Here is a 15,999-nt window from a genome sequence, read left to right as displayed (position 1 = left end):
CTTCCGATCTAATATATATTTAGCACAAGAATTCGGGATATGATGATGAAAAACATTATATGATCAAGAACATGATGTTTAATTTGATCGATGATGATTATATATAGGTATGCTTATGCTGTTTCTTCGGCGTTGCATGGTGTTAGTAACATTCTACGTAAAGACTTCATGATTCAGGTTCTCGAGATCTTACATCATAATTAAATTCCGTACCCTAATTAACCTTAATTAAACCCTAAATATATACTCTTTTGTCTTGCAACGAAATGGTTTTTGTGGTGTTTGGTCTGTAGCCTCCTTGGGACGCCGAAGTTGGAAAGACTTACATTATCCATTACACATACGGATGCGATTTCGACAGAAAGGTAAAAGATCTCAATCCAGTTTTAATCGATCATATTACGTACAATGAGAAACCCTAGCTAGTTTGATTGAAGACATCATCTTATATGGCTTCGATTGGACAGGGAAACATGACGCCTGGAAAGATCGGGGAATGGAGATTCGACAAACGATCTTATGGCAACGAGCCGCCCCCGAGGAACCTGACATTGCCACCGCCCGGAGTTCCCGAGAGCGTGGTATGTTAATTATGTCTTTTTATAGATAAAACTCGTCTTCGATCTTATATTCGTTATTAATTCCTTGGTTAGGACATGTTTTTCTGGTGAAAGATCGTTCATGATGATATTGCAGGTGACGTTGGTGAAAATGGTGAACGAAGCTACGGCTAATATCCCCAACTGGCATCCCTCATGAGATTATATATAATCAAGATTCATTCAGTTCGCTTATCTGTGTTTGCTAGTTTTGTAGATTCTGTGATCTCTATCTCTTAACATTACAAGACGCAGAGTTTTCTCACACAGCTTCAAGGGTTCTTCGGTCATTTCAGATTTCGGTTTGGATTCAGTTTAATTTTAGTTTCGGTTTTTATCGAAAAAATACTTATTTTTTAAAGAGATTTTTCGGTTTTTTATTTCATCACTATTTGTCATGCATATCTAATAAGGTGAAGATCATGCCAGTTCCTCATATTCTCCGGTATTCATCCAGGATTTCCGGTTCAGAAGGCTTTTTAAACGCGTTCCAACCCAGTGTGACTTGAACCGGACAGAAATTGAAAGTAGGTTCAAAGCATTGGTCTCAAGTACAAAACCGGATACAAAACTTCGAAGACCGGTTAACAGAAAACAGGATTCGCTTTCCTATTCTATAGAAATACATATAATCGACGATATATATACAGATCGGTACATATATGTAAAACACTGAGCAAACCCCAGAACTATGCTATTAATATATATATATATATATATATATATATATATATGTATATATATATATATGTATAAAGATCGGTTAAGGCCGGTACAGCAAGCAATCTACATGTTCCACAGCCCGGTTTATATGATGCAACTCTACACAACCGGGTTTAAAATTGTATTGGTATAATCACATTCCAGAGAGCATCCACGTCCTTCGCCGGATTTCATCTGCAACTTACGGTTCCGAATTCGGTTAAGAGAGAACATACCTTGAACCGGTTTATCCGAAACCGAACAGAAACTATAAGGATTGTATAGTGAACACTTTCTTGTTTACTTTCTGCGTTTGTTCTTGGAGAGAGCAGAAGAAGAGGGCGAGTTGCTGTGCCAGTTCCTCTTCCTCTGATTGATGAACCAGTTGTTGATCTGTTTCAACTGCAGACCGGTTTCTTGAACCAGTTTTGCCTTGTCTTCCTCCTGCAAAATCAATTCAAACCCTTAAGATGGATTCAGAATCTCTTACCCGTCAAACTCGAGAGTTTCGTAAGCCGAGGATTCTTACAGTCGGGTATGGCCATTTGGAGTGAGCTTGCCACCATGCCTTGAGTACGGACGTTGTATCTCCCGGGAGCTTTCCCGCTCTTCTCTTCCTCAAAATCTCTTCTCTTATGTCTACGATCTTCTCTTTGAATCCCTAAAAAAAAGGGTTTTTTGTTTAGTTTCTATACAATTTTAGATAGTATTTCTCAAATATAATCTCCGACCCGAGATACCTGTTTAAGTTCATGTTTCAGTTCTTGCCTCACACGTTCCATCAAGGATCTTTCGCGCTCGGTTGGAACAAGAGGACCGAACCCCGTCAAGCAATCCGGGCTGTCCGAATTTACATCATACGGGTTTACTTCGCTCTCTACCTGATCATCGTCTTCATCATCTGACATTGTCGTGCCATTACTTTCACCAGCAGAAGCTCCTAAACCTTAGAAGAAAACCCGATAAGAGAGAGGATAGAAACAAGGAAAAGGATGTCGTTGAGATTTGTTTATACTACCAGTGAGGCTTTGAAGAGATTGCTCGATTTCCCAACACGCCATGACGGCTTCCATTGCATGGACACGGACATGGTGCTGAAGTTGTTCTTTGAACGAACATAACAGCAAGACATAATGCGTCTGTATTGTCATCAAACAATGTCGAGATGATTATGATCTATAAACACAACACGACAGAGACACACAACAAGGAATCATCCCTAACAACATCAACATTGGAAACGCTTCTTCATCTGAATCCAAATAAGATTTTATCAGTTCGAGGATAGAATTCTCTAGCTTCAATGGCATCATGTAATAGTATCCTGTTATTTTAAAACAGAGTGTACGGTTTTCTATCTGATTCAACTCAGATATTCAACCATGGAACCAGAACGACAACAAGCTGAGTAGTTAAAACAAGATGCAGAATTCGTGTGAACGTATCTGAAGTTGTTTTACCAAAACGAAGGTGAAAGTGCCGCACTTTTAAGAACTAAACCAGAAATTTACCAACTTGAAACTCCAGATATCTCAAAACCCATCATCCTCGCAAAATCCCACCCAGAAATATCTGCTAAAGACTTATGAAACCTAATGAAATCTACGGCGAATACGATGAAATTTCGAAATTTCAAACGAACCCGTGAAAAGGGCTTGGATTCCTCCGAAAAGGGTATTATAAAAATTCGAAATTTCCATACAAGGAAATAGAAAAAGATGAGAAATTTCTCCAAACTCACCATGAAGTGATCCAGCTCCTTGTTCTCCAGACACACACCACGGGACTTGCAGAGACCGGAGTACTTGGCCGCGACGGCGTCAGACTGTCCGAGCTGGGCGTCGATCCTCTGCAGCTGGTCCACCGGAGTCGCGATCCTCAGGCACGCCACGTGCGCCGCCAGAAGCTGCTCGTACATCGGGTGTCCCAGAATCTCCGCCTTGTAACTCGCGCTCCGCCAATCGTCTCCGCCGCCGCCGGAGAACGTATCCGAACCGGCGTTGACTCCATCGACGACGGCTCCTCCGTCGGAATTTTGAGTCTCAGTCTGGTCAGTGAGCCACCGTCTGCCAGTCAGAACGGCGGGTGGGGGGGCGGGGAGAAGTGTCGGAGAGGGAGGTCTTCTTGTGGAGGAAGGTCGGAGCCACTAAACGACATGGTTTTCTTGCGTTTTGATGGTCCGAGAGAGAATAAAGTGACCTTTTTGTTTTTGTTTTATCATTTGCTTTGTGCATTGTGTCTTTATATATATATATATATATATATATATATATATATATTTTATAATATATGTGTATATATAGCATCCACTTGGCATGCTGTTAATCGTATTTGTTTTATTTTATTTACACTCCTAAGACATATTTTTATTTTGGTGAAAATTAAACCATATTTTTTTCTTTATCACCTTCTGAAACTAATTTTTTTGGGTTTCTCTACACTCGAAATTCGTGATACATTTAATTTATTATTTTTTATAGAAAAAACTATATACTACAATCCTTTATATAATTTGATTTGTTTTATCAGGTAATCATATAATTATAAGATCTATACAAAAAAATATTCTGGCAGATTATTGGAATTTTTTTTTGCACATTTCTTTACCCACTTTTAAAAATAATACAAATATAATGTTGTTCGTCCAAATATTAGTTAGGAGCATGTATATAAAGCTTCAACCGCTACAAAAATTCCTTGCGCGATAATTTAAATCTTAATTTATTATTATTATGAAGCACTATATTATTACCCATTTACTCTGTGAATGTTGGACTAGTTCTGACCGTTGATCTGTTGTTCGGGCCGGTAGTTGAAAACGAATCCGACGGTGGACATGTGACGGTACATAGTTGTTAGATGTCGGGCACCGTATGATATCTTTGTCGCTAAGCAAACATATTTGTCTGTGGTCCGACCAAACGCACACCAAAGCCTTATATATCAAGAAAATAAAATAATAATAATAATAATAAAACAATATTGTTCTCTGTCATTTATTTGTTTCTTTTTTACCATTGAATTTGTCTCCCCCAACCCCAATTGCAGTTTTAGCCGTGAGAGTTTTTTTTTGTTTTATCTCGTAGAGTGAAATTTTAATTTCAGCAATTCATGAAATAAAAAATTCAAGTCATGAATATGTTTGGTGTTAAACTTCGTTTTTAACATAGGTTTGTAGGTAGGTTAATCTTTTTCTTTACGGAATAGGACAAATTTTAATTTTCATTGACGTGGAGAAATATAATTGGTGAATTAAAATGATTCATATACAAAAGTTGATCTCGGGATTATAGTGGATGTAGTTATAAAAAAAATAATTTTCTTATAATTATTTAGCTTTTTTATATTTATGATATTTTTAGAATTAAAATCTTAAATTTTTTAGTTGATAGATTAATATTTAGTAATTAGGTTATAGTTATTGAATAAAAGATAATATTTTATTTTGTCAACTAATAGTTGGAATTAAAGGGCAGTCATGGTAATGAGACAGGATGACAAGGTTATTCTAAAATATTATGATACAAAATAATCCGTAAATTATAAAGTTTTTTTGGGGTAAAATCATTGGTAAATATTAAAAGTAAAGATTTTTTTTTTTAAACAAAAGAAATCACAGATTTATATGACACGAGATAATAATAATGCAATTAAAGCTAAGCACGAGTAAAGGGCCCAAAATTCATCAAAGGTTAAGCATTCTAGAAAAGCAATAAAAATATGGTTAAACGATTTCCTTTGGTTGGTCAGTCAATTTGACATTATTACATAAATTTCACAATTGAATTCTTGTATTTGGCTAATGGTTATATGAAAATTCGTAAGTTCGTAACTTTATTTTTATTTTTTACAACAATCGTATTTGGAATGTGCATTAAGGACAGTAGAAATACGAATCACATTTTTTTCTCTCCATAATGAATACGTGGTAATTAAGATTTATATCCTATAAATATAGTGCGAAACATTAATGATTTTTTATAATAATAATCTTCATACAAATGCATAGAAAAGCTTTCGGCTCTCATATTCAGTGCCAAAAGTAAAAGGGAAATTCGGGGAACAAAAAGATGAGAAAAAAAGCCAAAAATTACGTGTGTTTAATTTTACATATGAACGACGCATTTAGAGAAAAAATAAAATAAAATATATTGTATGACATTTATTTTGCGAATATTAAAACTAGCAATTAACTTAACTTTCTCACACTAGGTTTTCATCTTGAATTACATAAAGTTGCTAGGAGTAAACGAATATTATAATTTCAAGCGTATGATTTGAAGCATATTTAACGAAAATTATATTTATATTTTTAGAGAATGTGATCAAAAGAAATCACAGGTTTATATGACACGAGAGTTTTTTTTTATTTATAACGGAGCGTTCTGGGCCGAAGCCCAGACTAATCTTCGGACCGGGAGTAAGCCATGTGCTTTGAAATATTCGTTCCCCTCCCCACCCTGGAGCTCGAACTTGGAGCGGGACAAGTGATTTGCACTCCCGTTTCACCAGTTGAGGACACGAGAGTTGTACGTATGCAGTATATAAACACAAAAGATATCAGTAAAAAAGAGATATTCAATTATATAATTTAATAGATGATAATGAAATCCGATAATTCAGTTCAAATTTAGAAAACTAAAAATGTACCATAGACCCCTAACTGCATTATTTTTAAAACCCTAACTATTAAAAATTATATATATATATATATATCAGATCGAAATGAATATATTTATATAAAATCAGCCTTTTTCTTTTTATTTTCATTTGTTTTTTAATTGGGATGAATAACGAAGGGACAGCCGAAAGCGGACAAGAGCAAAGCGTGTCATAAAGAGTGCTGACTTCCCCGACCCCTCCCATTAACTTTCTGCCTCACAAGTCACAAGACGTGTTGTTCCATTTCTCTCTCTCTCGTTTATTTTTTTTATAAATAAAATATTTCTACTTAACATTATCATCGTCATCGCATGATTAGGTACGGTTTGAAAAATTGAACTCACTAATAATTTGAATTTAAATCAAGATCATACTTAAATCGCATTCTGATCGGTTTTCACGATTTCACATGATTACAAATATGCTTTATATTTCTTAAAAATTAGTAAATTATTTTAATTTTTTTTAGCATACGAAATTGCCTCTTATATTTCTAAATGACATGTCTTCGCTAGTAGCCGTCATTTAGTCACAAATACCCGTCTAATGAGTATTTGGATATTGCGAAAAAGAGACAGAGATAACATTTTTTTAAAACCCGCGAAGACGAAAACGAAGACGAATATCTCCAAAAACGTAGGTAATCGACCGATGTCCACCCCGAGGACGAATAAAACAATTGAAAGAGAGATGATATAATTGTTGGGTCTATTTATGTATCTACTATATGTTGGGTCCATGTATTGTATATACTATTACAAATAATTTGCTACCCCACCCTTTTTTTCCCAGAAACAAATATATTTTCATTGAAATTGGATTTATGAATAACATTTCAACTTTCGATGCAACACCTAAATCGTTATAATTTTGCAGAATTATCATCCAACCATTCCAATCTCTAATCAAAACTATAAACACGCACCAACAAAAAACCCACTTACCAATTTTTGTTCTTTCCGTACATGCGTACACAAAAACAAGTAGATGCATTGACTAAGTTTTTAATTCGCGTTGGAAACAATTGAATTTAAAACGATGATTATTATAAAAAAAGAAAAGTCTAACATTAGTTGTCCTCCGACTTCCCTAACTACACTACAACGTATTAAAGAAGAATAAGGAGAGAAGACCCTAATTTCCACGCACTTCTCACAAAAACAAGAAGTACCACCACCCAGCGTCTATGTATGCCCCCGGGCAAATACAAAAGCTAGAAAATGGTAAGAAAGACTCTACACATGACGAGAGAGAGAGAGAGAGAGAGAGAGAGAGAGAGAGAGAGAGAGAGAGGAGAGCTCTCATTAGATTTTTCTACTGCGTTCTCGGGGTGATTATTGGTACCTGGCAATCTCTGCGGACTAACATGAGCGAGATGCTAAGTGTTCTGACAATGTTGTAATTGGATCGTGCCGTACAACGTCTCCATGCGGACATCATCCTCGGACGGCGTCATGTTCAGATCAGGAAGCACGAAGACGCCTCCGTCAGAAGAACAGCTTCTCACCGCTCTCCAAGAATCTGAGACGGGTTCTTCTTTGACCGGTGAATTCTTGCGTTTCCGCGGAGAGATCGTTTTCGTTTCCCTGATGAGATCATCTCGGATCCCGCTTCTGGCACGATCTGAGTTCAAGTCGACCTGAAACCAGTTGGACGAAAACTTTTGATTTAGTTAAAAGACAGAGCTCTCGGAGAATCACATGTGATACGCCCAACAAACAACATCATCAAAGTGGCGAAATTTGAGATGTTGAGTCCATCACCTTAATCCTCTTCAAGTTTTGATTTTTTTCACTCTGTTCCTCTATAGACGTTCGCATGGTCGCTATCTCCTGTAGAACGTGGGTTTTATCAGAACATGCACCGTGACGTAATCCGGAATGATTCAACAAAGCTTTCAGAGGAAACGAAAATACAGAATGCACCACCTTTTCCAGGTTCAATCTTTCCTTCAACAGGAAGTTTTCTTCATCTTTAAGTTCCGAAAAAGTCTGAAATCATCAGGAAATGGAACAAAGATGAGATTTTTTCCATTTCAAGAACATTATACAAAGAACGTTCATACGGATAGGAAAAAGTCACCTTTTTCTTTGATCTCTTGGAGAAGGAACTGGTGGTTTCATTAGCGGGGAAAGCCTGCAAGAAACATGAATCAAGCATTGATTAACATATCCGAGAAATTAAAGCAGGGATTTGGAAAAAGAATTAAGGAATATTAAATGCAAAGCAGATCACTGTGACAGGGAATAGATCTTTATAAACAAATGCAGGGTTTTGACAGTTTCTATTTCCTACATAAAAAGACGCCAAATTTTCAAGGGCTCCAAAAGAAGAAAGCCATCAAAAAGCAAAAACGAAATCTGGGTACAGAGATAAATCCCAGATCTTCAAATATCAGGTCGGGCTTAAAACAATTTCGAAAATTTTCTAGAAAAGGGTTCAAGGAGCCAAACTCAATAGTCAATACAAGGACCGCATCATTGATAAAACCAGCATTCACAAGACATCACGTGACCCACAATCACGTGACCGACAAGACTTATCTCCCCCCAAACCAACACCCCAATACGACAGCGTTTTCGTCTGGAATCATACACGCACTTTGACCCACAATCTCTAACCATAATCTATGGCGTTACATTCAAAAATAAATATCGGCAAATTAGACAAACTCACTGCGAAACCCCCCCCCCCCCCAAGTTAGTCAGATTTGCATATTTAAAGCCATATGTTAGGCTAACCGGACAGATCGTAAACCGAGTCCGATTTACCAAAACCACCGGTTCAACATGGATCCTAGATTTAGATAATTGAAAAGACCCATCGTAAAAAAAAGGAAAAAAAATTATTTAACCTCGAAGCATCGTGGGTCCCGCGGAACATTAAGAAATGGAACGGTGATGGCCGAATGACGAAAACACCCTCGTAATAATAAATAAGGACAAATCCAAACAGAATTAAAAGGGAAAACAAAAGATTCGAGTCTTTTGACCATGAATGATATGGATTCGTATTTTTCCTCGACCCTAAGAGAGATGACAGAAAAATTCCCTGCGGCAGGTCCCAGCGATATTACCGCCCGGTGAATACGCAGCGTTTCGCAGATGGGAAGTGCTTTGGCGATGGAAAGAATCTTAGCAGGAAATGGACAAGGATACTATGGTCAAAAGCACCATAACCGGAAAAAATGTCGACGACCGGAGATAACCGGAGCGTTAGAAAAGAGATGGCGTAAGCGAGGAAAGGAAACCATGTAAGGAGAAAAGGGTATTTAGCGGATTCCATAAAAATTAGGGGAAGCCGTTATGTAATAATCCTTGGAGCCTCCACGGCACAGTTGCGAACACGTGACCGACGAGGACTGCCCGGTCATTGGCCAGATCGGAACGGGAACACCGGTGATATGACGGATTTGCCCCTGTCAGCAGCCGACGTAAGCAAATCCAGGAACCAAAGAGAGGGATCTGAGACTGTCACCACGCGCGGTGCCCGGAGCGTGTATCAGTTAGACGAGGGAGAGATGAGAACGAGAAGGTACCTTGGATCCGGATCCTGCTGATGTGGAGCAGCTAGCTTGACGACTGATCTCCTCGATACCATCGGCGGTTGCGGCAGCGCCTCCGCTGCTGCCGGATCCGCCGCTCCAGGACAGAGGAGTCACGGGACTGCCTCTGACGGAATCCGCCTCCTTCACCGGAACTCCGGCGACGCAGACGAATCTCGAGGGCCGAGACCGCTTCTGACGAATACCCCATCCTAACGGAGGCAGGAGCGTCTCCGGATTCTTCTCCGCCGTCGTCTTCGCCTGCTTCAGCCGTAACAGAAGCGCCGCCACCATTTGGTCGTCCATTATCGCCGCCGTAACCCAGTAGTCTATCGTTGCTACCATCGCCAACGAAGCGTCCTCTATAATATTCTGCTGACGTCGAAGAGAAATCAGGATGCAGAAGCAGCGAGAAAGAGAGCGAAGAGGATAGAGAAATGAGGAGAGAGAGGGAGAGAGGAAATTGAAAAAAATCGGAGAGAGAGAGAGAGACGAGACGGAGGTGAGAGGGCATTTGGTCTTATAACGAGGCAATTCCCTTCCTTTTTTTTTCCCTTGTTTTATTTATTTATTAATTTCATATTTATTTTATATTTTGGAATCACTATTAATTGTGGCATTTTTCTTTTATTAATATCACGGAAAATATTAAGATGGGATTCGTGGTTGGATCGCAGATTCGGATTGCGTGCATTCTTCCCATATTTCAATGGATTAAATATACGACTAATGACAAGTGGGACCCAGGCAGCGTCGGCTTGGGAAAATTTAGAAATCTTCGTAGGCTTTTGTGTAGGCCCAAAGCCCAACACCATTGTTGGCCCATAGGTTTTTTCCTGAAAAAAAAAGGAAAGAAAAAGAGAATCACGTTTTAAACCGACTCTTTTTGGTAAAAAAAAGTCAAAACAACACCTAAATTCAAAATCACGTATTAGATTCCAATCCTTAATGTAAATTCAGGAGAAAAAAACCCTAAATCCCAAAAAACATCTTTATCAAATCTTGACCTTTTAGTTTCGGGCATTTGTATCCTAATTAAAAATAATGATTGGAGAAAACAAATAATTGAAGGTGTAAAATGAAAATAATAGATTGGGGGATAATATGAAATTTTATGGTATTAGGGTTTGTTTCGGTTCTAATAAAATCTTTCTTTTGTCATAGTATATAGTTTGTTAGAAAGGGGTTGTGTGCCTCGCCACAATGGTCACTGAAACTGAACTATAGTTTTTAATTTTGATAGAAGAGATCAGGTTCAAAACCGCTATATTTTGGAATTATATTATTGTAGCATTGTATTAAAATAATATACGGAAGCATAATACCGAATCATAATTCAGTTTCAAAAACCTATGTCGAATTAAAAACCGTTGTATATTAGGGGAAAAATTAAATTCGATTTGTATGTGTTAGGTTACTTCATCCACCTTTTTTTTTTTGTGGTCATGAATATGAATGACTTGTTAGGTTTTGATATGATAAAAATACTTCTCTTAAAAAAATATGTTCTTATGTTAACTTTTAGCTTTAAGAAAAAATCATAAGCATCATGTTTTTATATCAATTTAGATCCCATTACAACTATATATTATTCTATATTTATCGATTAAATTATTCGACTATTAACCAAATTAATACCAACATTGTAGTTGTTGACTTTGGTATTTCTCTAATTTGGTTTTGAAAGGGGAAGATGGAAGGCACTACCACATACACGGCTCAGTGGGCCCATTATACCAATTGGGCCAACATTAGGCCCATACAAATAATAAACACGGCCCAAACAGAACTTTCCAGTTGTGGAGCGAAGGGTAGCCACTTACGCTCGTGGCAAAGCAAGGATCTGTGTGTATATATATACCATTGGAGCACAAAATCAAGCTCCTGCGTAGAAATGTAAAAACAAAAAAGACGCAATTTCTACACCGATTAATGGATGCCCAGCTCAGTTTTCTTCGGTTGGCTTCAGTTTTCAGATCCTTTTCCACCATGAAACGAAACCTTATGAACCCTAAAAAACGTCATGTTCTGCTTCAGAGAACATGAACATCATTGTCCGATTGATAGTTGGTACAATATCTAGTCAAAGCATCAGATAAATTTCCAGACCTTTGATAAAATAGAAAAGCACGGTTCCATTGATAACATAGATAAAGAAGACATGATGATAAACTGACAGATACGAACCTAAATCAGATTCATCTTCAGTAAACTCACACGCATCTCTATTGCTACCCCTACATTATACTGACAGAGATTATGAACCCTAAAAAACGAAAACAAGAGATAGAAACCCAGAAACATACCCAACCCATAATTATACTGACCTAAAGCGAGAAACACAAGAGATGACAACCCAGAAACATACCACACCCAACCCATAATTTACCCAAACTCTAAGAAAACCCAAAAGAAAGAGACGGATAAAGACAGAGCCCTATGCATGATACATATCTAAACAAATTCTAACCCCTAGAAGAGAACCTAAGACCTGTTAAGAAGAAATTTCGATCTTCCCCTTGAAAAAATAAGGGAAGATTCGAAAAATATTCGTAACGAAGATGTCCTGCATCTTCTAGTTTCGCCGGAGGAGGTTTTGTCGATCGCCAGTTTCAGGCATAAACGGTCGACTGGACGTATGTTTCCCGCGGTAGTTCATTGGATCGTGTCAGATCTCAAGACGGAGGATCCTGATCAGATCGTTGGTGACGTCATCGGCTTTGAACATCGAGACACTTTTCTTCGTGAAGAACGCCGGGAGCGGGACATCGCTAGGAGGCGGAGAGGTCAACGTGACAGAACCAGCGTAGAAAGACGCAGGCATATCGGAGAGACGGATCTGCGTCGGCATCATCTCCGAATCTATCCCGATCCGGCGAGAAGATTCCAGATCTGAATCTACAGCCACCGGATCCGTTACCGTTGCAGCGATTTCCTCGCCACGCTTGAGGATTCTCACCTGTCCCACAACCACATGGTTATCGTTCACTTTTATTGGCTGACAAGGGAGGAGGAGGAGCCGCTGGAGGAGAACTCGCGGCCTGAGGACGCGTCGGACTCCGGCGGCGGCGGTTGTTTGGGAGCGATTTTTTTGGCTTGTTGGGGCAAGAATTAGGGTTACGGGGATATTTCATGTGAGGGTCGAAGGCGTTTCTTGAGAAAGGATCTTTGAGGAAGTCCTGAGGGTGAAGAACTGCGACTCCCATGGCTTTAGAAGAAAGACGGATTCAGAGAGAAATCAGAATTCGGAGGAGGGTGAGAAGATTTTCTCGGGAATATTAGGGGAACTCGTGAGAAAGTATTACCAAAGGCTCAATTGGAACGAGAAGTTTGTGAGGAAGGGGAAAAAAGGAAGAGTATTTTATAGGAAAGAGAAGGCAGAGAATGGAGGCAGTTTCGAGTCCCACTCTCCCTTCTCTCCGCGTGACACACGCGCCGTACTCGATATTCATTTTAAAAAAGTTAGCTGTCTCTTTTGTGTTATTTATATATTTCCAATTTCGACTATCCTAAAATAAAATAAAATATGTTTAAAATAGACATAAATCTATAAATATGAAAAAAAACAGTGCAATTTATAAAAATGTTAATTTACTAAATTCTTAATTATTTACTATTTTTTTACTCATCTGTATTTATTTTTATGATCTTAATAAAATCCCCGTAATAATATGAATAATTAAAACTTGGTATCCTCTCCGATTTCATGAAATTTGGTCTAATAATTATTATTAGTCCAAGTTGATGACGATGTCCGAGCTTATTATATGAACATTAAATTATTCGAAAACATTATGAATTATTGAAATAGTTAAAATAAAAAGGGTTTATTATTTCCCAACAGTATCCAAACAAAAATCTGACCGTTCAATTCTGGTCGCTTTATCTTTACACGTTTACAGCTATCCACCACCTTTAATTATTTTTCACAATATTTTTATGTAACATAAATCATGGAATTTATTAGATTACTTACAAATCATGATAACAATGGTTGTATGATGTTATATATTTTCAAGGCAATAATTATAAAAGCAAACCTTTTACCAAAAAAAAAAAAGACAATAAATAAATATATTATTAACAACGCCGATATTATATATATATTATAAAAGAAATAAGAAATTTTAAAAAGAGGAGGCCGCGTGAGGTAGTAGGAACCGAAGGCTCTTTGTCTGATGTGTCGTGTCATGGGTCCAACCCTCTCTTTGCATGATTTATCACCACACCTTCCCTAACTACCCTTCTTCTTCCTTCATATTCACGGAAATGCCACATCTCACCGGCCCGATAACCATAACCCTGTTCTCTTTCCCCCTACCAACAACAGCCCCCACTTGATATCTAAATTCCAGTAATAATTTCGTCCATAAAAAAATTGCCGATTATAAAATTTAAACATTACTGTACCTTTAAAATTTTATTTGATGTAGGCATATTTAATTAAAGATTTTATCATGTTGGAAATAAATAATTTCATAAAAAAAAATGGAAAAAGAATAACCCCACCGTGATCATATCCAGATAAAAATGGACTATTTTCCTTTTTTTTTCTTACTTTTGTTGTTGTGTATTTTTATTGATTTTCTTCTGGGCAGAGATGGTAATTAAGTTGAAGAAGTAGGGCAAAATAGGACACAAAAAAGTAGGTGGGTCCACGTCTTAAATAATAGGAAAGTGACACGTGGCAAGGGCGACGTGAGCCGTTTTAATGGAGGGGAAGACGTGTGAGGAGGAAGAAGTGGTCAATCGACTCAACATTGGCTGGCCGCTTTGGCTTTCATTGGTCAGATTCTCACATTTGACTGTAAGAACGTAAATTTGTATTTCGTCTTTTTATTACTTTTTAAAGAATAATTGTGCTAGTTGTATGATTTTTTTTTTCATTTTCTTTTTTGGTCTTACAAATTGATTTTTTGAGAAATAAAATTTTGCAAAGTTGATCGAATTTATTATATTTCTTGAAAAATTTCTTAACTGTGACAGCAATTTCAAATAAACATTTTTTTGGTAATAATCTCAAACAAACATAGACCGATTATAAGAATTAGGATGAAGCGTTTTAAACTATATTAAGTTTTGTGTTAAATAAAAAATATAGAGGACGATGGATTTGTTATAAAAATAATATATTTTATTTAAAATTTATGGATTTCGTGTTTGACTTTTGGATGGATTTATACGAATTCGAGTTTTAAAAAAAATGCAAGTAATTGGTTGGTTGGGTGAGTTAATTTATTTTAGAGGGGACAAAAGGACAAAACAACGGAAATGGTTTAGTTGACAATGGGTTTGCATGGAAATTGTTAGTGTATTGGTAGACATAAACTACTAATGTTTTAACTATAATATAAAATGTTGGAGAAGGGGAAATATAAATATTCGTTTAACTTAGGAATACAATTCTATGCGCTCATAAATAATTACCCAATATTATAACAGAAACACTGAATTTATGTTTTTTTTTTCAACAAGGCACATTTAAAATAGGCTAACCAAATTTCATTTAATTATAATAATTTGTATGATGACAGATTGACAGGAAGTGAACCGATCTGCTAATAATTTTATGGACTTATATTAATGGGCCTTTGGGCTCATACGTTTTTTTCGAGCTAAATAAATAATCATGGGAAAAACCTCTCGATTGGTCATTTTTCTAAATTCAATAAAAAAATGATATTTTAGATATATATTCGTTTTGAAATTATTTTTTTATTAAATAATAATATTAATAGAAATTGATTATAATTCAGGTATAAAAAAATAAATTGAATCAGAACTAATATCAAATAATTAAATCTAAATCAATTTTATATTAAAACGTATAGGCTTGATCTGATCCTTTCAAAAGCTTTGGGGTGAAATTGTGAGAGTAGAAGTTTCCCGGTATTAGAACTTCTATTTGTCGTGTTTTTTTAGAATTGCTACAATATGACAAATTGAAAATACAGAATGTTTATGGGAAAGTCTAAAAAATAAATAAAGTTGCATTTGAAAATTAATTTACCTAGAGATTATTATTTCAATAGGACAAATTGAAAATATAGAATATATATGTGGAAAATTCTAAATAAATACACTTGCATTTGAAAAGTAATTTACCTAAATATTATTATTTATATTCAAAATACAATGGGTGGGAAAACTTTACGAGAGCCAACATTTTCAGATATTAATTATAATTTTTTGCCATTTTTTTATAATATTTAGAAAAATTATATTCCATATATATGATTTTAGTATCCACGAATGATTATTATTGCATATATTATCCATATAGTAAAAAAAAATTGGAAAATAATTTTTTTAAAATATTCATTAGATACTACTACCATAGATTTCCAAATATTTTCGAATATTTATGTACCCAACTCAACGTATTAAAATATAACTTAAAATATCATAAGAAGAGAAAAGAACAATTTGTTTCCTTTACAAGCCCATTGCGACGTAATTGTCCAACTATCCCCCCCCCCCCCCCCCCCCCCC

General features: G+C 36.5%; 4 protein-coding genes across 4 annotated transcripts in view; 1 reads left to right on the top strand and 3 right to left on the bottom strand.

Annotated features, from left to right (window-relative positions):
• LOC104803643 overlaps nt 1-976 on the top strand; it is a 2,694-nt gene extending 1,718 nt beyond the window's left edge. Inside the window, exons 5-8 of the mRNA XM_010527636.1 lie at nt 108-177; nt 294-365; nt 468-581; nt 697-976. Coding sequence (XP_010525938.1) covers nt 108-177; nt 294-365; nt 468-581; nt 697-759 — 319 coding nt within the window. The 3' untranslated portion in view covers nt 760-976. The remainder of the gene's footprint in view (nt 1-107; nt 178-293; nt 366-467; nt 582-696) is intronic.
• A 187-nt stretch (nt 977-1,163) lies between these two features.
• Nucleotides 1,164-3,396, bottom strand: LOC104803641 (homeobox protein knotted-1-like 5). Its single transcript, XM_010527635.1, has 5 exons — nt 3,043-3,396; nt 2,320-2,440; nt 2,042-2,247; nt 1,831-1,962; nt 1,164-1,745 (listed from the first exon to the last, which is right to left on the bottom strand). Exons 1-5 carry the CDS (start codon nt 3,217-3,219, stop codon nt 1,602-1,604), a joined length of 780 nt encoding a protein of 259 aa, XP_010525937.1. The 5' UTR covers nt 3,220-3,396; the 3' UTR covers nt 1,164-1,601.
• Nucleotides 3,397-6,987: 3,591 nt separating this feature from the next.
• LOC104803640 lies at nt 6,988-9,998 on the bottom strand. Its single transcript, XM_010527634.1, has 5 exons — nt 9,502-9,998; nt 8,046-8,099; nt 7,892-7,954; nt 7,727-7,795; nt 6,988-7,602 (listed from the first exon to the last, which is right to left on the bottom strand). Exons 1-5 carry the CDS (start codon nt 9,850-9,852, stop codon nt 7,342-7,344), a joined length of 798 nt encoding a protein of 265 aa, XP_010525936.1. The 5' UTR covers nt 9,853-9,998; the 3' UTR covers nt 6,988-7,341.
• Nucleotides 9,999-12,175: 2,177 nt separating this feature from the next.
• On the bottom strand, nt 12,176-12,713 carry LOC104804502. Its single transcript, XM_010528815.1, has 2 exons — nt 12,549-12,713; nt 12,176-12,466 (listed from the first exon to the last, which is right to left on the bottom strand). Exons 1-2 carry the CDS (start codon nt 12,711-12,713, stop codon nt 12,176-12,178), a joined length of 456 nt encoding a protein of 151 aa, XP_010527117.1.
• Nucleotides 12,714-15,999: the final 3,286 nt, after the last annotated feature.

Source organism: Tarenaya hassleriana, unplaced genomic scaffold (genome assembly GCF_000463585.1).
Source record: "Tarenaya hassleriana unplaced genomic scaffold, ASM46358v1 Cleome9, whole genome shotgun sequence".
Taxonomy (NCBI): Eukaryota; Viridiplantae; Streptophyta; class Magnoliopsida; order Brassicales; family Cleomaceae; genus Tarenaya; species Tarenaya hassleriana.
This window is presented reverse-complemented; position numbering and strand designations above follow the sequence as displayed.